This window comes from Falco rusticolus, chromosome 1 (assembly GCF_015220075.1).
Source record: "Falco rusticolus isolate bFalRus1 chromosome 1, bFalRus1.pri, whole genome shotgun sequence".
Lineage (NCBI taxonomy): Eukaryota > Metazoa > Chordata > Aves > Falconiformes > Falconidae > Falco > Falco rusticolus.
The window spans coordinates 307481-329857 of NC_051187.1; the positions used below are offsets into that span (position 1 = coordinate 307481).

The window sequence follows — 22377 nt, forward strand, 5'->3', positions numbered from 1 at the left end:
TGTCCCCGCCCCTCGCCCCTGAGTGGCGGAGAGCCGGAGCGGCCCCGCCCCGCCCCTCGCCGATTTGCTGCGCGCCGGCGCCCGGCGCTGCTCCCCCTGCGGCCCCACCTCCCTGCGCGGTGCGCGGCCACGTGGCCGGTGGCCGCGGGGCTGAGCCATGAGCGTGGGCTTCATCGGCGCCGGGCAGCTCGCCTTCGCCCTGGCTAGGGGCTTCACGGCGGCAGGTGGGCGCAGGGTGCGGCGGGCGGGAGGGGGGCGCGGAGCCGCCCGGGCTGACGCGCGGTGCTGTCCGCAGGGGTCCTGGCCGCGCACAAGATCACGGCGAGCTCCCCGGACACCGAGCTGCCCACCGTCAGCGGGCTGCGGGTGAGTGCGGGCGGCGGGCGGGCGGGCGGCGGCGCGACCCCGGCGGGCCGCCCCCGTGACGGCGCTCCCGCTTCTCCCCTCCCCCGCCCCCGCTGCAGAAAATTGGTGTGAACTTCACGGTGAGCAACAAGGACACGGTGAAGAGCAGCGATGTCCTGTTCCTGGCCGTCAAGCCGCCCATCATCCCCTTCATCCTGGAGGAGGTGGGCCCCGACATCGAGGCCCGGCACATCGTGGTCTCCTGCGCGGCCGGCGTCACCATTAGCTCCATCGAGAAGGTGAGGGGCTGCGGGGGCCGGGGGCCCGCCGGGGTCAGAGCCGGTGCGTGCGGGAGCCGGCGCGGAGCCCCCGCAGCCGCCCCGCAGCGGCATGGGGCACGGGCCTCGCTCGGCCCACAGCGGTGCTGCAGCTGCCCGGCTGCTTCGGGGCCCCGTTGCCCGCCCTCGTCAGAACAAGCTGTGAGAGCCTTGGCGCCAACTCTCCCCGCCCGAGGTGTTGTCAAGTCCCTTTCCGCTCAGCAGCGTTGGGCTGTCTCCCAGGAATTTCTGCAGACGTTGTGCTAAGTCTCTGCGGGAGCTGGTGTGGGAGAGAGTGGCACAGGTTGTCGCTCCCAGCTACAGCCTTGCCCACCTTCCTGTTTGTTGGTACTGCCTAAGACTTGACACTTAAGTTTTGGCCGCATCAGCTTAAAGGAGGACGTTTGGAATATGGGAGACTGTTTTTCCTCTGCATGTGTTGTTGGTCTTGCACATGGGGAGCCCCTTCCTAGACAGCCTGTTTGGTATGCCAGATATGCACTGAAGCTTGTTTTTCTCTCTTCTTTCTTTGTTTCTCTCTCTCTTTCTCTCTCTCTCTTTCTCTCTCTCTCTTTCTCTCTCTCTCTTTCTCTCTCTCTCTTTCTCTCTCTCTTTCTCTCTCTCTTTCTCTCTCTCTTTCTCTCTCTCTTTCGCTCTCTCTCTTTCGCTCTCTCTCTTTCGCTCTCTCTCTTTCGCTCTCTCTCTTTCGCTCTCTCTCTTTCGCTCTCTCTCTTTCGCTCTCTCGCTCGCTCTCTCTCGCTCGCTCTCTCTCGCTCGCTCTCTCTCGCTCGCTCTCTCTCGCTCGCTCTCTCTCGCTCGCTCTCTCTCGCTCGCTCTCTCTCGCTCGCTCTCTCTCGCTCGCTCTCTTTCGCTCGCTCTCTTCTTTCTGTCTCAAATAATTTTCTGCCCTAAGAAACTCTCTGCCTTCTGCCCCACACCAAAAGTGATCAGGTGCATGACCAACACGCCAGTGATTGTCCGGGAAGGTGCTACAGTCTATGCCACCGGGACTCACGCGGATGTGGAGGATGGGAAGCTCCTGGAACAACTGATGGCCAGTGTAGGCTTCTGCACTGAGGTGGAAGAGGACCTGATAGATGCTGTAACAGGGCTCAGTGGCAGTGGCCCTGCGTATGTATGTGCTGCTTTCTCAGCTTGTGGCGGTCTTGGGGAGAGCAGTAGGCTTTGCATATGGTGAAAGTCTATGTGACTTCAGTTTGTCATTTCTTGTTTTTTTCATCACTCACATTCATGACAGGACAGGTAATTCTGGTATCCCATTTATAAATGCTTTGGGTCAACAACAAAAGTCCATTACCAGTCAGACAAGTCTGAAGTCCATAGCCAGCATGCATTGTCCACATGTCCGTGTTGCAAAACGTGGGACTGTAGTTAGTACAATGCAAAAGCTGAATTTCTCCCATTCCCCCACCCCTGAGCTGGAACTCGTGGGAGGGAAGCCTGGTGTGGCCCCCATGCAGTAAAGGGGGACGTTTTTGTCAAGTGATAGGAGTCACGGTGTAATCCTGGAGGTCTGGATTCTCTGCTCACTGAGACTATCAGTCTTGGAGTAGAGCCTTTCGGTCACCCTCTTCCTCTGTCTGGTTTCAGGCGTTCACTGCCCTGGATGCTCTTGCAGATGGGGGAGTGAAAATGGGACTTCCCCGCAGGCTGGCTGTTCGACTTGGAGCGCAGGCTTTGCTGGTCAGTGTTTCCTACTCCAGAACATGTTTGAGTCTATGCCTGCTCTGTGCAGAGTATTCTGCATGTCACAATTTGAAATTATCTCAGTCATTTTACTGAATCTACTTTAAAAAACCTGTTTGCTTTGACTGCACGCAGTTTCCCAGTGAGGGGATGTGGGAAGTGTCTGCAGCAATCTGCTGGTGCTGATGGTGTAGGAGCTGGGGCCTGGGGAACCGTGACTCCTCTGTAGGCCTTTTCAGCTCTGAAAAGTGTTTTAGCAGCCTGCTGATGGCTCTTGGGCAGGAGCCCCAGTTTTGCCCACTGTGAGTGTTAGGTGCCGCTTTGTGCAGTGGAGAACAGGAGTATTTGACAGCCAGTTCCTCAGTCAGAGCTCTGTCAGATGTTTTCTCTTCCTCGCTACAGGGTGCTGCCAAAATGCTGTTAGAATCTGAGCAGCATCCTGGTCAGCTGAAGGACAACGTCTGCTCACCTGGGGGAGCCACCATCCATGCCCTGCACTTCCTGGAGAGTGGTGGCTTTCGCTCACTCCTAATCAATGCTGTGGAGGCTTCCTGCATCCGGACAAGGTGGGTGCCTAGGAAGTCCTAAAGAGCCTGAAAAACTTGCGCTCCATACTCCCTGTCTCTTCCTTTTGCTATGTCTTTCTTTCTCACCACCCCATTGCAGGGAGCTGCAGCATCTGGCAGACCAAGAGAAGATCTCTGCAGCAGCCATAAAGAAGACCTTGTTGGATAAGGTGAAGCTGGAGTCTCCTTCTCTGTCTGTGGCACCTGCCAGCAAAGTCAGCCTGTTTACCAATAGGAGCTCCAGCAGCAAGAAGAACTGACCAGACCACGGTAGTCTGGCCATGCTGAACATGAGCCTCCTCCATGCCCTTTCCTTCTTGTCTAAGGAAAAATGCTTACTCTGAATGTTGGTGTCCCCCATACTCAGCACTTGGCTTACAGCAGCTGTGGAGCAGTGCAACGCTGTAGAGGAGGGTCTTTAACCTGTAGTGGGGTCAGTGCAAACTGTTCCTGGCATTGCTGTTCTCTGTTGGGCAGGGGTGTACCATCATTGGAGCTTCGTCAAGGGCATTGTTTGTCCAGAAGGCTTGCATAATTCTAGGACTCAGGCAGTGTTCAAGGTGTCCCGTGCAGAAATGGTTGCTAATAGGATTTTAAGAGGTTTCAGAATGCCTTTTGGTTTCAAAGGTTTGAACCAGGCCTGGATCTCTCTTGCTTCATCTTGCATCTGGTGTCAGAGCTTGTGTCTTGTTGCTGTCTTTCTTTGCTAGAGCAGATGCTGCCACACAAAAGCAGTGCTGGGTGTTACACTAGAGGCTGGGCCCTAAAGCGTCTCTCATAAGGGACCAAAGTGCCTCTGCCCCATCTCCCATCTTGCTTGACTTTGAGACAGATGGTGTGAACCTCTGGACCGCACTCTGTTTCTCTCTTTGGTGGCTGCTCTGTCTGGTTTGGGGAACCATGAGCTGCTCTCACTGTTCCTCCTTCACTGCTAGCCTTGCTTGGGTGTTTGGCCAGGTGGTGGGGTGGGTGGTCAGTGCTCCCTTTTTGCTCTCTGACACCTCTTCGTGCTCTCCATGGGCAGAATCTGTTCCCATGTGCCTATGGATATCTCTCAGTGTCACTGTGCACTGCGATGCTCTCCCTGCTCTTTTCACTGCTCCTGGGGCAGCTGGGAGCAGAGCTGAAATCAAGGACAACCTCCTCCAAAGAAAGTCAACTTCTTTACCGTTTCCTTAGACTCAGGAAGGGTTTTTTACCTTGGTGCTGAGCTGCTGTGTGGTAGCAGGGTTCTTCCTCAGCACCCTTCCTTGCATCAGGCTGTACCTCCTTGGACTGCAGTGTTGATGCCTGTTGACAGCGGCTGCTTCAGCTTGTGCAATCCAGCCGTGTTGTGGTGGACTGACTGTCCCTCCACAACAGCATTTCTCCCAGCAAAGCCCCTGGGCTGGTGAAATCTCCAGCACAGCAGCCAGCCCTCTGTGTCACTTTATATTGGCACAGTTATGTCTCTGGTATTTTCTAGACAGTTTCTTTTTCGTTACTGTTTTTCTGAAGGTGTTGCACTGCTAATGGCTAGAAGGGGAAAACACCTAGAAAAAAGTTCAGGGCTGCTTCATGCAGTTGTGTCCCTAGTTCTTTAGAACAGAAGACTGAAGGGAAACACTGAGTCATCTGATGTGACTTGTGGCTCAGATCTTGTCCCATGTCACCTAGCTTGTCCTGCATGAGACCTCGGAGGAAAATCAGTTCCAGCTTGGCACAAAAGAAGCTCAGGAAGGACTTCAGAATGCCTGATGCCTGTCCAACAACAAGCACTTGCTTGGTGAAACATGCAAATGACTACACTTGTGCAGAGGAGAAAGACCCTTGCTTTTCTGGTCTGGAGAATTTCCCATCTGACTTAAGTTTGTGAGCAAGAAACAGCAGTGAAGGATGGGGGGTAGGAGCAGTGCCTTCTGCCCCTGCAGCTCTACTTGTGAGGGAGCTAATCTGGCCAGGGCTGTGGTAGCAGCAGGTGGAGGGTGGCCCTGCTCAACCCTTCCTGCTGGCTAGCACAGCCCCGAGTGCCAGGCCAGGCGTGAGCTGGCACTGTGCAGTGTCAGGACAACATGGCACTTCCCTTCCCTGGGCCCACCAGGGAAAGGAATCGGGGAGGGTTGCAGACAAAGGGCAGAAGGAACCAACGCTCTGATCAGACAGAAGGCAGATTGCAGCCTGTCACCCGGAAGGCCAGTTAACCGTTCCTTCAGGCACAGTCTTGGAAGCCAGCCCCAGAACAGCAGCAAAGAGAAGGTTGTATCTACTGTTTTCTATGGTATCTTTATAGCCAATGTCCCTGCGTGGCTTCCGTGCCTCTCCACATTTCTCCCACAGCCTGAGTCCATTTCCAAGCCAGAAAACTGCCCAAGGTGTGCAAGCTGCCACAGCTCTTCAGCAGGGCTGCCATGGGAACAGCATGCTGCAGGGGGTGGGATGGACTTGGGTGGGTAACTTGTACTGTGCTCCACCTTGGGGTGTAATGCAGGAGGGATGATAAAAGGGGGATGTTTAAGATGGGCTTATTGTCTCCTGAGGAATCCTGGATGTGCAGGCGATGCACAAAAAGCATTTTGGTATTGATGCAGAGGCTGCCAAAGACCACCTGGAAAAAAAACCCAATCTAACACCAAGGAAAGCTTGGAAGGGTGTGAACAACAGTAGGGAAACAACTCGTTAAGGGAGTAGGGGGTGGAGGTCCCCTGAGCCGAGGGTCTCCAACACTCAAGGAATGTTGGACACTGGCGAGATCAAACGAAAGGTTAGTTTGTATGAACTAAAGACTGGTAAGAGGGAGCAGCCTGCTGAGGGGTGAGTAATGGCCCCGGAAGCAGCAGAGTCAGCAGGAATCTGCAGTAACTGGGGGACAGGGAAACATGCAGGGGGAGATTGCACCCGCTGACTCAGTTCAAGGTCAGAGGCTTGCCCCTCCGTGCTTGTAAGGAGCATGTGTGCAAATTTACACGGCAAACGAGTCTGACTTTAATAAGGGGTGGTCTGCACTGAAGGATAAGAATAAAAGAGGAAAGCAAGTGCCATTTTAGGAGGGAATAAGAAAAAAAGCAGAAGGGACTTCTGGATGAGTGCTCCTACAAGAAATACCCCGTTGGCAGGCCCAATGCTGGATCCAGGACTTGTGATGTCTCTCTCCCCCTCTACCTCCACTGCCACCCCCCTGCCCCCTTCTCTTATTCTTTTACCTTTTTTTAGTAAGTAATGCAAGGCATAAAACTACATGCACAGCAAGTGATAAGCATTTCTGCTGCTCAGTTATCTACCAGTGAGCCTGACTATGGAATACAAAGTCTTTGTTTACCTGTGGTATTGTGTATACTCTGTTCCAACCAAGAAAATCGGTGAATCTGAGTCACTCCTCCCTCCTTGGCAGGATGTGACACAAAGGTGCTAGTGATGTTAAAGCATTTTTAGTGTTAGGCTTTTGGCTGGTAGCAGGGTACGACCCTATAGGCATGTCAGATGCTTACTCCTCTTCCCTCTTTATATAATAAACCGCTTCTCTGACAGAGTGCTGCGTTTGGTCTGGGTATGTCTCTTGCCCCTGGTAGCAGGCGTTGGGTCCTTGCTGCCTGCAGTGAGTGTGCTCAAGGCTCTGAGGATGGTTTGTCTGGGTGTGGGACTGGGAAGTGCACTGGCCTGTTTCTCCTTGTCATCCAGGGTCCCTAAGCAACAACACAGAAGTTGTTCTAGGGCCCTGTGTGACCAGTTTGCAGAGATTTAAAGGGAGGGGAGAAAGCCCAAGAATCCTAACCCTTTAGGCTTTCTAGTGGTTCTGCCACTGCATGCAAATTCCATGGGGGGTGAGTGGATGCTGCATGTTCCTCCCTTTCCCATGTCCGAGGCTGTGAATACCCTGCACAGGCAGGCCAAGCTAGAAGTGAGATGGCTTAACTACTGGCTGATGCAAAACAAAAGGGTGCATTGCAGAAAGACTTTCCACTTGGCTGATAAAAGTGTGATGCAGAATAAAAGGTAGGGTGGCTAAGCCTGAGCCCTTATGCAAGGGAGGCTTATGGGCTGCCCCAGCATATCCCCAGAGAGGCAGAGCTATAGGCGAACTTCCCAGATGCTTGTAGACCTGTAACAGCTGGCTGCCACAGCAGATGGCAAAGCCAGCCTGCCAAGGGCCACAGGAGCCCCACAGAAAGAAAGTTTACATCTCCTGCAAGAATGGCAGAGCTGTTGCTGAATACCCAGGGCCCAGCCTATTTTCTCCTAAGGAGCACGCTTTTGCCGTTATGCTACCATAACTCCTGTATACCCACTTCCATTTCTGCACCTTCCACTTGTCCCTTGTCCTCTGCTGTACTCATCAGCCCTGCTTTGCTTGTGCACAGCAGTAAATGCAGCAGGCGCCAGTATCGCCGTGTTACGGACTCACAGCCGGAGCCGCACAGATGGGAGCGCCCAGAGCAGGGCGGGGGGCGGGCAGGGAGCACTGACAGCAGAGGAGCCAGCCCCGGTCTTAACACTTTTCAGCCAGCGCTTGCTTCGGCACTGGCACCAGGGCCCCGAGAGCGGCTGCAAAGCGCTCTAAGCGTTTTCGGCGGAGACTTTGCTACTCCTCCGTGCGGTTTCAGCAGCTCTAAGAAACTGTGGATGCAGCAAAGAGGGAGCGCAGGCTCTCCTGGGGGCGAGGACGCCTGTGTGCTGCTGGCTGCGCCGGGGCGGGAGCGGGAAGCGGGAGCGGGGAGCCGCGCTCTCCTCTGCGCTGGAGCCAAGTTAAACCGCAGGACGCGGAGTACCGAGCACACCCCTGTGGGGACAAGCACCCCCTGCTCCTGATGCGCGGCTGCTCCTTGCAGTGCACCACAACACGCGTGGGTGCCCGAGGAAGGGAGCTACACACCCCCGCTACCTCGACAGGTGCCCGGGACGCCGGTTCCGCCGCGGCAGGACGTCTGGCAGCGCGCCAGGCGGGCAGCCACTGCCAGAGGTGCCCAGAAGCCCCCGCCCCGCAACCGGTGTACCGGCGCTTTAGTGGGGCAGCGGGCGCGGCGGCTGTGTCAGGGCCCGCCCCGGCCCCGGAACTGCTCCGCGCACGGCTGAGGGAGAGGCACGGCCGGGGCCAGGGAGTCCCCGCGGCTCCGGGCTGGACACCACCCCGCCGCCGCCGCCCCTTTAAGACGCCGCCCCCGACAGAAACGTGCGTCCCCCTTAAGGTATGTGGCCGCTGCGCCGGGCGCTTCATGAATGGAGCCATGTGACCCAAATATCACGTGACGCGTCCGTGAGCGGCGGCGGTGGCGGCTCGCGGCGTCCCGTGGATCCTGGTCCCTCCCAGCGCGGCCTCCCCGCCCGGCCCGGCCCGGCCCGGCCCCGGCGGCTCCGTGAGGAGGTGAGCGGCACCGCTGGCGGCTGCGGCGGCGGCGGGCGGCGGCGGGCGCGGCCCGGGCGGCGGGCGCGGCCCTGGCACCGGGCGGGGCGGGGCGGCGGGCCGGTCCCCGGGGGCGGGCCGGGGCGGGCGCGGCGGGCCCGGGGATGCTAGCCGGGGCTGGCGCGGGGCGGCAAGGCCGCAGCCGCCGCTGACTCACGGCGGGGGTTCCGGGCCGCGGCCGCTCCGGCGCCGCCCGTCGCGCCGCCCGCCCCTGTCCCCCGCCCCGCCCGATTCCCCCGGGCAACAGGTGCGCGGCTCCGCCGGCCCGGGGCCCGGCCCCGCCCGCCGGCGCGTCCCGCCCCTCCCGCCGGCCTCGGTCGCCGCGCGGGCTGGCTGCCCCCGGGCTGGGCCTGCCCCGCCCCTCCCGGCCGCTCCGCCCCGGCTCCGGCGCGGCCCCGGACTCGCTCCCGCAGGGGGCACAGGCGCAGCCGCGGGCGGGTGCGAGGGCCTGGCCGGGCAGGCGGCCCCGCGGGGGTCCGCAGCCCCCGGCCGCCGCGCCCTGCTCCCGCCGCCTGCTGGCCGCTTGCTGCGCGACTTTCGTCCCGACCAGGGGGGCCGGGGGCTCGGGAGCCACCAAGGCGTCTCAGCCGTCCCCGCGCGGCGGGACAGCCGCCTTTCCGCTGCCGTCGCCGTTGCCGGCGGGGAGAAGGCTGGCGGCCGAGGGGCCACCCCGTCGCCGGAGCCCCGATGGGTGCGAGCCGAGGCTGGGGGTCTGCCCGCTGCCGCAGCGCCCGCGGAGTGGAGCAGGGTGGGCTCTGCCGTGGAAGTGAGCCCTGCAGTGGGGCTGCGGGGCGGGCTGCGGGGCGGGCTGCGGCGCCGGGCTGGCATCGAGCGTCGGAGCGTCGGTGTGCGTGTGTGTCTTGCTGCCCAGAGCTGGGGGTCTTGGCGGCCCGGGTTGCGTGGTTTTGAGCTGCACGGTTGGAGGAAGGGGAGGCTGGAAGGGGGCTCTGAGTGCCAGCTCTGAACAGCACTAAAAGCAGGTGGGTGGGCAGCTGCCTGGAGCGAGGAATTGCTGTCAGAGTGCCCTGGGTCGGTGCGAGCTCACTAGGGACTCGAGGGGAGACGGGGGCACAGGAGAAGTGCTGTCCTGACTTCGTAGGTAACTGGGGGAGTCACCTGACTCATCGGGATTCCTGGGAGGGCTGTGTGAGCTCATTTGCCAGAAAGCAAATAAGCAGAGTGTGACATCCACAGCGGGAGCATGAGTCCTGGTGCAGTGTGCTTGACTGTTGCCAGCAGACCACCCTCCTCCGCCTGCCGGGTACTGTGGGGCCTGTTGGGGAGCGCAGCCCCTTCCTCTCCCTCCCAGTCCCTCCCTCTCTCCCTCCCTCTCTCCCAGCATGATCTCTGGACCAGCCAGCGCTGGAACGGGTGACGTCACCGTGTTTACATGGGGCTCGTGGCATGGTTCTGCCATCAGGAATGTGGAGAATGGGGCCTGCGTTGAATCATGCACGGTGCTGTCAGCTCCCTTGTGCTGCCTGTGAGCTGAGGAGAGAATTGGCTGCGTTTGTGCTGAGTTCAGGCCTTTTGAGCTCTGGGGAAATATGTTGAGGTTGCATTTTCTTCATTGCAGTCATCGCGTTTGACACTTTTCAGCGTGATCTTTCTTCAGGAAGCTATCGACAGTGAGCAGTCGGCAGTCTGGAGAGTTAGGCCAAGTATGGTCTCTGTCTTGGTGCCAGTTCTCTGGGTGTCCTCTCTGTAAAGCTGCCAAACAGCTCTGTCTCTGATCCTTCAAATGGGACCCAGACAGTAGCCAACTAGTCTCTGGGTTGTTCTTCCCATTCTGCTGACTTATGTGTTGCTGTGTCTCATTTTGATCCCCTCAGGAAGGGGGACGAGGAGAGGTAGGATCACCAGGTGCTTTTGGGGATGGTCCTGTTACAGCTTCGAAGGTTGTTGTGGGAGGCTTCTGCCTGAGGATGTTGGACTCCTCTGGGTAAAAATGCTTGACTCTTTAAAGTTCAAGAGAAGTTAAATTGCTGTTGTCAGGGTCTGGGGCCAGCCTCTTCTCTTGCCTGCTGATAGCTCTCTCACCCCTGTCTCTCAGCTTTGGCAGAAGTCATGGTGAAAGGCAGGGATGAGTCGGTGCCTTCACAGCGTCTGGACAGCGTGAGCAGCCCTGCTGGTTCCTGAGCCCACCCCAAGGAGCTCTCTTCCCAGTGCAGTGCCTGATGCAGCACATTTGTTGCCTTGTTTTGTTTCAGCTCTGCTGTAACAAAGGAAGTTGAATGCTTGCCAGGCAGCTGGAAATTCTTTAGTGCCACAAGGCAAACAAATTTCTCTGGTCCCTCTGACCGTACCTGCTCTTGGTTCCCTGCACTCACCACAGAACAGTGGAGAGAGGTGCTGCCGGGCTGATGTCACTGGTGTCCCCAGCTATTCCCTTCCTTCTCCCCTTTTCCCAGGAGCCATGTTGTTTGCCCGGTAGGAGCAGAGGAAAGAAATACAACAGTATGGAAGAGTGAAGGCTTGATTTTATGAAGCAGTTGCTTATGTGCTTCACTGCAGCTACCTTCCTTGGATGGCAAAGTGACCCTTTCTATGCAGCCAGCACTGTCAGGTTGTAGCAGGCATCTCATTGGAAGGAGCATTGTCCTCTGGGTATAAATAGCCTGGCTCCTGGCAGGCTGGAGGCTTTGGGGACGTCTCTGCTGGTGTCCTGGGGAATGCTGACCCCGTTCACCTCTAATAGGTGGTGGATGCATTGCGGGGAGCCTGCACCACCGCTGCTAGAAGAGTGTAAATTTGTATTTGCTGAGTTGTGCATCTGATTCTTGGCTGTAACTGTACATCAGTGCCTCTTGTATTTAGCAAAGCAGCAGCAAACTAAATTGTTGTTGACTGGCACTGAAGAGACGAAAGGTACAGAGGTGTTTGTGGACTGTACTTGCGTGGGAATGCTTGCCTTGCTAAGGAGCTGTGTGGTTCCTGGCTGTTCAAGGTGCAGCAGTGTCTGTTGGGCAGTATCTGAGCAGATTAATTCACTGGGCAGTGTAGCAGCACTCTGAACTAAAGCCTGAGGGGAGGAGGTACACAGGGATGGAAACAGGAGTTTGGGTATGAGTCACTGTAAAACCAGGCCTGGGAATTGCTCTTAACCAGTTCTGAGGTCCTGTCTTCTGTGGCAGTGAGGGTGTCCACTCTCCTCTGGTTCTCTTCTCTGTTTTCTTATGACATACCTTTGCTCTGAAGATAAGGGAGGGAGAAGGTGGTTCTGGGCCCTGGCACTGCCAGGTACCAGGCAGGACTTTGTGACAGAAAAGACCTACAGCTGGGCTCAGCTTTGTGTGACCGGGAGGGGTGACGGCTGCTGAGGCATCAACCCATTTGTGATGGGATTCCAGCATGCCCAAATGCTTCCTTGTGCTGCAGTATCGGGTTGTTCTGTTCCTTGGGAAAGGTTGGATGCAGAACCTTGACTTGAACCTGGATGTGCTGGCTTTCCTGGGAAGCAGAAAAAGTTTGGAGAGGCGTGAGCACAGCAGTAGTGTTCTCCCATCCTGCAGGCTGCCCAGTGAGGCATGTTGTGGAGGCAGAGGCTTCACCTGCACTCCTTGCCCAGGGTCGCCTGTTCTTGAGCTGTACTGGTTGCCTAGGATGTGGTAGGACTCTTGTCCTGGGGAGTTTCTGGGCTGTGCTTGGGCACCTGTTGGAAGGGTGTGTCGGAGAGACAGGCTGCCTTGCTCTGCTTGGGAGTGACAAGGATGAGGCTGGGAGCAAGAGGCGCAGAGTGCCAGCATGCTGAGTCAGCATGACTGGCCCGGAGCAGCCATGCTCTGGACCCAGCCTTCTGCCTGCCAGGCTATTTTTGAAAATGTGGCTTCCGTGTATTCTGACTCCTCCTAGTTTTTTTAATTTCCCCCACCCCAAGTAAAAAAACCCAAACAACCCAGCATTGCCACAAAGTGTCTGTGGGAGCAGAGGTGTGGAAGGGCAGCAGTTTCTGTGCAGGGACAGAATCTGCTGCTTGTGAGTCCAGCTCAGCTGGGTGCTTGTGAAGCCTCCTCTGGGGAAGGAGGGGAGTGGGATGTGCAGCAGCACGGGGCGTTGCTGCTGGACTCTGCCACAGGAATGTCGCAGGCTCTGCTGTGTCCTGGGGGGGCTAACCTGACCTTCCTTCCCTTCCAGAACCTGATTGACAAGGCTGTCGTGTTATGACGACCCCCAACAAAGGAAACAAGGCCTTGAAGGTAAAGCAGCAGGTGGAGGAGAGGTGCGGGTGGTGGGTGCAGGCACCCGCTCCAGGTTTCACAAGCGTGTGCTGCCTTCTTTTCCAGGTGAAGCGGGAGCCAGGTGAGAATGGGACCAGCTTGACAGATGAGGAGCTGGTGACCATGTCTGTGCGGGAGCTGAACCAGCATCTACGGGGCCTGTCGAAGGAGGAGATCATCCAGCTGAAGCAGCGTCGGCGCACATTGAAGAACCGGGGCTACGCAGCCAGCTGCAGAGTCAAGCGTGTTACCCAGAAGGAGGAACTGGAGAAGCAGAAGGCAGAGCTGCAGCAAGAGGTGGAGAAGCTGGCCTCTGAGAATGCCAGCATGAAAATGGAACTCGATGCTCTCCGCTCCAAATATGAGGCTCTCCAGAACTTCGCCAGAACCGTGGCCCGGAGCCCTGTGACCCCGGCACGGGGGCCTCTCACCTCCAGTATGGGGCCCCTCATCCCTGGCAAGGTTGCTACTACTAGTGTCATCACAATAGTGAAATCCAAAACGGACGCCCGGTCTTAGTGAAGCGAGCATTGCCTGAGCTTGTCTGTGCAGGGCAATTAGGCACAAAACCAGCCTGGAATCCCCAAAGCACAAACCCTCCCCACATGGGTCCGGGTTCCTTCTACTTGGCCCAGGACTGGCCTGCTGATCACTCCAGTTTTATCTTGTTGTGTCCAGATTGATATGAGCAGTGGTGATGCGTCCCTTGTCCTGTGCAGACAGAACCTCCCACCCAGCGGTCTGTAGCCCTCGGGCACCCTTGGGACAGACTGTGAGATCTTGGTTTTCTAGCCAAAGAAAGTCTGTGCAGCGTGGCCGATGGCAGGGCAACAGAAGGGCTTGGGAAGGTCCAGAGGGAGGCTTTCTTCTGGGGGCTGGGAACCCTAATTTTTCCGGTCACTTCCAAAGGCTTTATTTCATTACTTTTCAAGGTGGTGCATCTCGGTGCCTGACTGCCAGGTGCCTGAACCTGCTGCTTTTGTCTCATTTGGTGCCCGTAGTTGCAGTTGGGGTGTTCTGTGTAATAGGTTTTTATTCCTTTCTAGGTGTGCCTCTGTGCCCTAGCAGTGGGTTTCCTTCAGACGTCCGTTGTGTTAGCTGTGTGAACTAGCGGTGGTGGAAAGGAAGATGCTGTTGTGCCCTGTTGCCTCTGCCCCAGCGATGAGGAAGGAGCCAGGACAGGGCCCTTGCAGGGGCCCAGCACCCCAGGGGAGGGGGGGAAGGTACCGTGTTGACTGCAGGCCGGTTTTGTGCCTAATGTGTTGCACCGAACAAGACCAAAATCACTAGTTGTTCCCGTGTTTTGAGGGTATCAAGTGTCTCTAGTGTGATGGTTTACACAACCAGTTTATGTGGTTAAATAGCCCTTTATTTAAAGAGAGAAACATCATTTTAAGAGTTATTAAATTATCTAAGTTTAAAATTAAAATCGGACAGAAGAGAGAGCGTATTTATAATCAGCTTTTTTATCTGAGAGGGCGAGAATATTTGACCATACAAATGGGGAAATATTCTCGGAGACTTTGCTAGTTAAAAGTTAATAAATAAATAATTTTAAAGTTTCTCATGAACCTCCCGCAAACTGTTTGTGGCTCTGAGGTTAGTTTTTATAAAGAGTTACCAGACTTTATTTATAAAACTTAGAAAAAGACAAAAAAAGAGGCAAGTCCTGTTTGATATCTTTTTGCAATTGTACCAAAAGTGACTTATTCTTGACCTTGCTGGCTGCCGTTGTGTCCCCTTGTGTTGCACTCTCTGTGCTCTCTGAGCTCTTGCGTGGCGCTGTGGTGTGGTGGTGCCAGTGGCTGCCTTTTCCATGTGCTGTCGTTTCATGCTGCTGTCATTTTCCCTAAGCTCGACTGAGAGATTGAGTTGGAATCTCTCTGAATTCTGCAGAAGGATTCTGGCACACAGGCAAAGGTGCTACCATTCCTGAAGGCAAAAACGCATGTCTGGTGCAACAAAGTAGTGATGCCTGCCCAGAAAATGCTTCTCTGCAGGGGCACGCTGCAGGAGCAGGGGCAGCTTGGGCCTCTTGCTGAGCAGCTGACACCGGCTAACTCAGTTACGTGAATGGGGAAAACGTTGCGCTTTCCTTCCTCCAGCAAATCTGGTAGAGAAGTAACACAAAGGAGAATTGTCCAAGTTTAGGAGGAGGCTGATGGGATTTAACTCTGAAATGGGATTCTGTGGTCAGAACTTGTGTTGCTGTTGCAGCTTATCTGACGGGGGGCAAGCCTGCCTGCCTTCCGGGCAGCATGGGGCCAGCGCTAGTCCTTAGTGTCTGCATATTACTGAAAATTAAGCTGTGGCATGGTTACTGTCTTTCCTGGTGCAGCTTCTGTCTATGGATGTTGGAAGAGTGCTTAGATTTACAGCTGTGTGACACAGCTGAGAAGTTATTTGTGGCCAGGCTCCATTTCCACAAACACTTTGGTCCCCCTCTCCCCTACCCAAAGATCTGAGCTGATTACTGAGTTGTTTTAGAGAGCAAGACATGGGGGTGAAGTCCCTGTGATCTGGCTGCTGAAAGTCTCCTGAACAGAGAGGACAGACCAGGATGGCACAGTCTTGTGGGGAGGTGTGGTTTGCCATACCGGGTGGTTTTTTGTGATGTGTTTCTCACATAGTTGAGCTGATACTGCTGTCTTCTGGGCTGAGCTGCAGGTAAACCTGCTGAAGGCTGCAGTGTGGCAGGAGAGGAGCAGATAGCTGGTGGGGATTTCTTTTCGCAGGGTGGAGACTGGCTTTGCTCTGAGTGAGAGTTTAAGGAGGAACTGTTTGGGATGCTTTTCCCAGTGAACTTCCTGAACCAGAGGCAGGTTAGAATATTGACTCCAGGCTTCCCCCTCCCAGCCCTGGGTTGTCTCTCCTCTGAGCTGAAGTGTCTGACATGCTGCTTCCCAGCCATTCACTGGGTGGGCTACAACACTGAGCAGCACTTGGCACAGAGCTCTGGACTCTAACCTCTGTCTTCCAGCTGGTGACATGGTGCCTGGAAGAGGTGAGATGCTCCAAAATGCAGAAACCTGTGGTTGGTTGGGGTGTCAGTCCCAGCCCTGTCCTTCCTGGAGCCAGCCTGAGATCGAACCTGGCTAGAACACCATTCTGAGCCCAGCCAGAGGCCCGACCTCAGCAGGGTGAGCAGCCAAGGTTTTGTGCATGGGGCTGGCCAGGAACTGAGCTCTAGAGGCTGAAGGCTGCGGTGTGAGGAGGGCCCCATCAACAGGGCAGGCAATGACAGGCATGGTGAACTTGCTTCCGCTGTACTCTGCAGCCAGGAATGTCCCTGTCCTTCCCTTCCTGCTGGGTGGCAGCTGTGCGGTTGCTGCTAAGAGGCCACACTGCTTTGGAGACGGTGAGTCAGGAGGATGGAGCAGGTGGCAGCACTGACTCCACCAGATGTTAATGATGATTCTTCTCCCCTGCGCTGTGCTCACTAGCTTGTGGCCTCAGCCTGCTCTGAGTGGCCGAGCGTGTTTGAGATGTGGTGTAGGGGGGGCAGGTGCAAAGCCATTGCTGAAGGGCACCTGCGTGGTACACAAGCTCCGCGGGTGCCAGGCTGGAGGTCCGCAGGGATGTGGTCCCCAGTCGTGAGTGCTGCTTTCCCACGCTAGCGCGTTGGTTTTGTTCTCAGTGATGTGTTGGACCCCCAAGTGATGTATTTCTGCGGTGTCCAAGGAGAGTCCCGTCCTGCTCCAAGAGCTGGTCCCCTGCCAGCGGCTTCCCGTGCCCACGAGGTGGCCCCTGCCCCGCGCCGCCACGCTGACCCCTCTCTCGTGTATAGTGTTCTGGAGTGTGATAGTTCTTGTTCCCGAGGTGCTCGTCCGTTTGGTTTCCTGCTGTGAAGGGTGTCGTGTTTTCTTTCTCCTTTTCCTGGTGCCCTCACTGTGGTGGCTGGGGGGTCCCGGCCCCAGCCTGCGCCCGGGCCCGGTGTGTCCTGTGGTGAATCGTGTGAAGGTGCCGCGGCTGCTCCCGGGCTGGGCGAGGGCCGGGCGGGCCGGGGGCCCGAGCGGGCGACTGGGTGGAGGGACGCGGCCCGGCCCCTCCGGGTCCCCTGCCCGCCTGCCGCGGCGGGGGAGGCCCGGGCCGCTGGCGGCCCCCCCCGGGCTCGCCCCGGGGGAGGTTTGCTGGCGGCTCAGCCCCGGGCCCGGTGGGGCGGCCGGGCCCGGCCCGGGGCTCCGGGGACTGGGCGGGGCGGGCGGGCGGTATTTATTGCTAAGTTATTGCCCGGGGCGGCGGGCCGGGCGGGCGTTATTTATTGCTGTACATAGTGTCCGTCCGCGGCCGCCGCTGTTTTGTACGTGACAATAAACCGCTTTCAAACAGCCGCCGCCTGGCGCTTCCTTGGGGCGCGGTCCGCCGTGGCGCGGGGGGGCGCTGCCGCACGTGGGGCGGTGGCGCCGGAAGTGGCGCACGAGCTCTCTGGCCGGCTAGCGGAAGCGGCGCGGCCCCGGGGCGGCAGGCGGCGGAAGCGGGGTGCTTCTGGGGTGATGGCGGCCGGCGGCAGCCTTAGCCGCTCGGAGCGGAAGGCAGCGGCGCGCGCCGAAATACTTCAGCAGGAGGAGCAGCGTGACCGGCGGAGACAGGTATGGCCTGGCCCGGCCCGGCCCGCCCCGCCGCCGCGGGCCGCCGTGACCACCCGTGTGTACCGGACAGGTGTCCCGCATCTGGAGGAAGCCGCCGGCGGAGCGCAGCCCCGAGGAGTGCCAGGTGCTGGCCGAGAGCGAGGACATCGTCCGGGAGCTGGAGCGGCGCCGCAAGCGGCGCGAGCGGCTGCGCCGGCGGCAGGAGGAGGTGGGCGGCTGGGGGAACAGCGGGCGCGGGGCCGCCGCTCGTCGCTGTGGGAAGCGGGGAGCAGGCCGCGGGCGGGGAGGGGAGCCCCACGCTCCGGGCGGGGCCGAGGCCACCGGGCTGGCGGCAGCGGGGCCTCGGTGAAACGCTGCTGCGGCATGTTATCGGGAGCGCCTCTGACCTGCGAGGCTGTGGCCTCCCGAGCCTGCTCTGCGCTTGTCCCCGCAGCAGTCGCGCTTCCAGCGGTTGCCAGATGCGCGTGTGTCCCGAACACGTGCGGTTTTCTGTATGTGTGCTGTGTGGGCACGGCACCTGGCAGGATGGGTCTGCACATTCTGCCATCCAGGAAGCTCTCCCTTGATCTTCTATGGGCAGCCCCCACCTTCTTTTATTTAGAAACCACTTCTGATAATGTTTCCACTGCTGTTTCTGGCAAGGCCCGTATTAAAACTTCCAGGGATCTTCCTGTGCCTTCCAATTCAGTGACGCATTGTATCTCAGAAACATGTGAACTTTCTCAGTTGTATTTTCTAGGTATGTGATGAGCCAGAGGAGTTAAAGAGAAAGGCTACTGAGCTGGCTGCTGCTGTTCGGAATGCCAAGCACCTTGTCATCTATACAGGAGCTGGGATCAGTACGGTAGGATTCTTTGGGGGTGAGCAGCTGTAGCTTTGGGAGCTCCTTCAGGAGTGTAGCAATGTTGTTTGGACTATTTTTATGATTTCCAAATGACTACATGATGTGTGTTACGAGTCTGGGATGCCGTGTTAACACTGCTGCACTGCAAACTGCAACGAAGACAACTGCTAGTTTGCATCTTGGGGTTGTGCCTGCTGCCTGAGAGATTCTGAGGCTGTGCCACCTCTGTGACTCTCTGAAGAATGTGCTTCTAAAAAAAGATTGCTAGTCTTACTTCATTCCAGTTAAATCCAGTTGGCAGCCAGTTATAGGTGGTGTTGCCCAGGGCTCAGTACTGAGGCCGGTTCTGTTCCGTATCTTTATCAATGATCTGGACAAGTGGATTGAGTGCACCCTCACTAAGTTTGCAGATGACACCAAGTTGGGGGGGAATGTTGATCTACTTGAGGGCAGGAAGGCTCTGCAGAGGGGTCTGGGCAGGCTGGACCGATGGGCTGAGGTCAGTTGTGTGAGGTTCAACAAGGCTCAGTGCTGGGTCCTGCCCATGGGTCACAACAACCCCATGTGATGCTGTGGGCTTGGGGAAGTGTGGCTGCAAAGCTGCGCAACAGGAAAGAGGCTGGGGGTGTCAGTCAGCAGTCGACTGAAGATGAGCTGGCAGTGTGCCCAGGTTGCCATGGAGGCCAACAGCATCCTGGCTTGTATCCTGGCCAGCAGGACCTGGGCAGTGATCCGTCTGCTGTGCTCAGCACTGGTGAGACCACACCTTGAATCCTGTGTTCAGTTTTGGGCCCCTCACTACAAGAAAGACATTGAGGTGCTGGAGCACAGCCAAAGAAGGGCAATGGAGCTGGTAAAGGGTCTGGAGCACAAGTCTTATGAGGAGCGGCTGAGGGAACTGGGAACTGGAGAAGAGGAGGCTAAGGGGAGACCTCTACAGCTACTTTCAAGGAGGTTGTGGCTAAGCGGGCATCAGTCTCTTCCCCCAAGTAACAAGCAATAGGACAGGAGCAAACAGCATCAAGTTGCACCTGGGGACATTTATATTGGATATTAGGAGAAATTTCTTCACTGCAGGGGTTGTCAGGCACTGGAAGAGGCTGCCCAGGGAGGTGGTTGGGTCATCATCCCTGGAGGTGTTTAAATGACGTGTAGACGCGGTTTAGTGGTGGGCTTGGCAGTGCTGGGTTAACGGTTGGACTCAATGATCTTAAAGGTCTTTTCCAATCTAAATGATTCTATGATTTTGTTCTGTGATTCAAGTCTCTTCAACTACTTTTGGTGTAAAACCTAAAACCAATTTAGCTAATTAATGTTGTCTGTGTTAATGGACAGGTAGGAGTATCTGATGGTTATCAGAACTTATGACAGTTTAAGAAATGTTTGGTTTCGGTGGCCTCTGGGAAAGTGGAAACCTGGTTCTGCCTCTTGTCACATGATAAACTTTGTCTGAACTCTGAGATGGGAACCTTATTTTCCTTTTTCTTCCTGCTAATACGGAGCAGGGTGTATGCGTACGACAAGTATTTTTGCTAAAGAATGCTGAGTGCAAGGTACCAGAAATCAGAGTCTAGGGAAAATAAGGAAAGGTTCAAGAATCGAGTTTTGTGTAGGGAAATGGGAAGTACCAAGGGTCAAGAGTTCTGGAGGGAATCCCTCGTGGTAAAATTTGAGAAAATAAATACTGGAGGTGAAAATGAGAGCTGCAAGGTAGAAGAGGTGCTAGAGAGAGGGAAAAAAAACATACGAAAAAGTTTTCCTGTGATTAGAGAGCTGCTGCATTAGAAAACTTGAAGTGAATGAAAAAGCATGTGTGAACGAGGTGTATCTGGCTCTCCTGAGTGAGACTGGGTTGATGTGTTTGTAGACAAGAGGTATGAACCATCCCATCAGGCATTGGTATTTTTCTGTCCTGGTAACACAGGCAGCTTCAATCCCAGACTACAGAGGCCCTAATGGCATATGGACGTTGCTGCAGAAGGGCAGGAGCATCAGGTAAGGAGACAAATTCTGATCTGTGTAGCAGAGAGCTGATACTGAAAGAGAGACTAACGGCAATTCCACCTTTCCCCCCCCGCCCTTGCTTCTTGTCAGGGCTACAGATCTGAGTGAGGCAGAGCCCACACTCACTCATATGAGCATTGCCTGCCTACACAAGCACAATCTGGTAAGATATTTTTTTTTCCACACATCACTTGTGTTCCTCTAAGTATAATAAGTAAAACCCAGCAGGGGAAAAAACCTTTTAGTGATATTGCCTAACCACTCTTTTTAGTTGGGTAGCTACATACCCTTGTGGGGGAAAAACATCTGTGCTCACGTGCAGCTTCATGAGGCTAGCTCCACACCATCGCTCTGGTAGTTTCTCCCCTGCTGCCTTTTCTTTAATACCTTGTATTTGCTTCCTGGTGAGGCTGGTCTGGGGACTTGGCTGTAAAGTCAGCCAGACCTCATAAAGCTCTGTGTAGCAGGTGGAGTCTTTTCATTTAGTTTTCGTAAAGGTCTGTTTTCCACACTTCCCTTCTGTTGGTTCTGCTCTGATGTACGGGGCTGTTTGGTGTGTACAGGGACATGTGCATCACCTGCATTTGAGTAATAACTTTTGGTCTTCTGTGTGTGTGTTAGCTCAATTTTTTATTATCTTCAAGGTGCAGCATGTGGTGTCTCAAAACTGTGATGGGCTGCATCTGAGGAGTGGGTTACCCCGAGCAGCAATATCTGAGCTTCATGGAAACATGTACATAGAGGTGAGTGGCCAGAACAGGATAAAGTTACTGTCTAGTGGCCTCACAAGAAGATAACAAACTATTTATGTATTGCTAGCTCCAGAAGAATTAGTACAAGGGCTAGCCTCTGCTTTGTTCCTATCTTCAGGCCATCAGGTTCGCAAGCAAAGTGTTCTGTTCAGCTCTGTAGCTTTTTCTCTACTTGCTAGAGCCTTCTGCTTCTGACTGCTCTTCCCCAGACCTCTGAAATCCCTTCTATCACATAGCCAACAGGCTCCCTGTAATTCCACTTGCTAGTCAAGGTTTTCCAAACTTCTCCAGCTTACCATCTGGTCCCTGATGATGCCTTCTGCTTCCAGTTTATTGTCTCCCAAAAGTGGTGGTTTTCTTCTGAGAGAAGTGGCTGGCTCCTGGCCTTTCACAGGCTAGATGCTAATGATATAACGGGTTTTTTATTTTTGTCCTGCACCAGGTCTGCACTTCCTGTACACCCAACAGAGAGTACGTGCGAGTATTTGATGTGACAGAGCGCACAGCCCTGCACAGGCATCACACTGGCAGGATGTGCCACAAGTGTGGGGCACAGTTGAGAGATACAATCGTCCACTTTGGGGAGAAGGGGACGTTGAGACAGCCCCTGAACTGGGAAGCAGCAACAGAAGCTGCAAGCAAAGCAGATGTGATTCTTTGTCTGGGTTCCAGCTTAAAGGTAACTTTAGAGACTCGGTGAAGATTGTTAGCAGCATTCCCTCTTGGTGATACACCTTGGTGCTGAGCAGTCTCCTCCCAAACAGACAACTGTAAACTCTGGTGTCAGGATTCGCCCACCATCTGTGATAGTCTCTCTTCCTCCCTCTTTCCCCTCCTGGTAATACATTCCTTTTCCTCTCGCTGATACAGTTCGCAGTTATGCGTACCTTTGGCTGTACTGACAGCCTCTGTTCTGTGGCAGGTCTTGAAAAAATACCCACGTCTTTGGTGCATGAGCAAGCCACCCACCCGTCGTCCAAAGCTCTATATTGTGAACCTACAGGTGAGAGCCTTTTGCCCGGGGTTGGAAGGGTTTGGGCTGAACGGCTGCTGCTGTGCGGTGAGCCTGGCTGCCTGGGAGCATGCAGGGGCCCCAGGGCGGCGTCTGGGGTTCCGGCCAGGGGGCTGCTGGCCCGTGCGCAAGACGCCCACAGCAGCGGCACTGGTGTCACCCTGCAGTGGACCCCCAAGGACGACCTGGCTGCCCTGAAGCTGCACGGCCGCTGCGACGACGTCATGCGGCTGCTGATGGCCGAGCTGGGGCTGCAGATCCCGCGCTACGACCGGTGAGCGGCGCGGGGCCACCTGCCCGGCGGCGGCCGGCCCGGGGGGTGGCCCGGGGCCGCCCGGCAGCTGCCGCCACACTCGCCCCTGTCTCCGCAGGGCGCAGGACCCCATCTTCGCGCTGGCCCAGCCGCTGCGGCCGGGGGAGGAAGGCACGCACTCACGGAAGCCGGTGGCCCCACCGCCGGGCGCCGAGCCGCCGCCGCGGGAGGAGCCGCCGCGGGAGGAGCCGCCGCCGCCCACTTGCCCCGGGGGCTGGCTGGGCCGCGGCTGCGCCAAGGGCGCCCGGCGGAGGAAGAGCCACTGAGGGCGGGCGGGGCCGCGGCCCAAGATGGCGGCGGGGGCGGGCGCGGGGCGGGGCGAGGCGGGCGGCGGCCC

General features: G+C 56.5%; 3 protein-coding genes across 12 annotated transcripts; all 3 read left to right on the plus strand.

Moving 5' to 3' along the window:
* The first annotated feature begins 88 nt into the window (after positions 1-88).
* PYCR1 (pyrroline-5-carboxylate reductase 1) lies at positions 89-6440 on the plus strand. The gene is made up of 7 exons (XM_037402609.1): positions 89-224; positions 296-366; positions 465-644; positions 1576-1797; positions 2274-2366; positions 2772-2935; positions 3036-6440. The coding sequence occupies exons 1-7, from the start codon at positions 158-160 to the stop codon at positions 3193-3195; spliced, it is 957 nt and encodes a 318-aa protein (XP_037258506.1). The 5' UTR covers positions 89-157; the 3' UTR covers positions 3196-6440.
* Positions 6441-8072: 1632 nt separating this feature from the next.
* On the plus strand, positions 8073-16854 carry MAFG (MAF bZIP transcription factor G). 10 transcript variants are annotated; one of them, XM_037402749.1, is made up of 4 exons: positions 8073-8094; positions 12444-12505; positions 12593-12988; positions 13573-16854. In XM_037402749.1, the coding sequence occupies exons 2-4, from the start codon at positions 12470-12472 to the stop codon at positions 13630-13632; spliced, it is 492 nt and encodes a 163-aa protein (XP_037258646.1). In that variant the 5' UTR covers positions 8073-8094; positions 12444-12469; the 3' UTR covers positions 13633-16854. The 10 variants fall into 10 exon arrangements, with proteins under 10 accessions (XP_037258646.1, XP_037258595.1, XP_037258663.1 ...); XM_037402698.1 differs by lacking the exon at positions 8073-8094 and adding an exon at positions 8143-8270; XM_037402741.1 differs by lacking the exon at positions 8073-8094 and adding an exon at positions 8865-9000.
* A 93-nt stretch (positions 16855-16947) lies between these two features.
* Positions 16948-22357, plus strand: SIRT7 (sirtuin 7). Its single transcript, XM_037402621.1, has 10 exons — positions 16948-17115; positions 17186-17323; positions 17855-17959; positions 19884-19954; positions 20054-20126; positions 20608-20706; positions 21158-21394; positions 21638-21718; positions 21895-22001; positions 22099-22357. The coding sequence occupies exons 1-10, from the start codon at positions 17020-17022 to the stop codon at positions 22304-22306; spliced, it is 1215 nt and encodes a 404-aa protein (XP_037258518.1). The 5' UTR covers positions 16948-17019; the 3' UTR covers positions 22307-22357.
* The last annotated feature ends 20 nt before the right edge of the window (positions 22358-22377 follow it).

Excerpts from the sequence above, each read along its gene's own strand:
- SIRT7 (XM_037402621.1), top strand. The coding sequence starts at position 17,020 with ATGGCGGCCGGCGGCAGCCTTAGCCGCTCGGAGCGGAAGGCAGCGGCG. Across the intron at positions 17,116-17,185 it reads AGCGTGACCGGCGGAGACAG|GTGTCCCGCATCTGGAGGAA; the intron begins GTATGGCCTGGC and ends TGTACCGGACAG. Across the intron at positions 19,955-20,053 it reads CAGAAGGGCAGGAGCATCAG|GGCTACAGATCTGAGTGAGG; the intron begins GTAAGGAGACAA and ends GCTTCTTGTCAG.
- MAFG (XM_037402749.1), top strand. The coding sequence starts at position 12,470 with ATGACGACCCCCAACAAAGGAAACAAGGCCTTGAAG. Across the intron at positions 12,506-12,592 it reads AAGGAAACAAGGCCTTGAAG|GTGAAGCGGGAGCCAGGTGA; the intron begins GTAAAGCAGCAG and ends CTTCTTTTCCAG. Across the intron at positions 12,989-13,572 it reads GGCCCCTCATCCCTGGCAAG|GTGTGCCTCTGTGCCCTAGC; the intron begins GTTGCTACTACT and ends ATTCCTTTCTAG.
- PYCR1 (XM_037402609.1), top strand. The coding sequence starts at position 158 with ATGAGCGTGGGCTTCATCGGCGCCGGGCAGCTCGCCTTCGCCCTGGCT. Across the intron at positions 2,367-2,771 it reads TTGGAGCGCAGGCTTTGCTG|GGTGCTGCCAAAATGCTGTT; the intron begins GTCAGTGTTTCC and ends TCCTCGCTACAG. Across the intron at positions 2,936-3,035 it reads GCTTCCTGCATCCGGACAAG|GGAGCTGCAGCATCTGGCAG; the intron begins GTGGGTGCCTAG and ends ACCCCATTGCAG.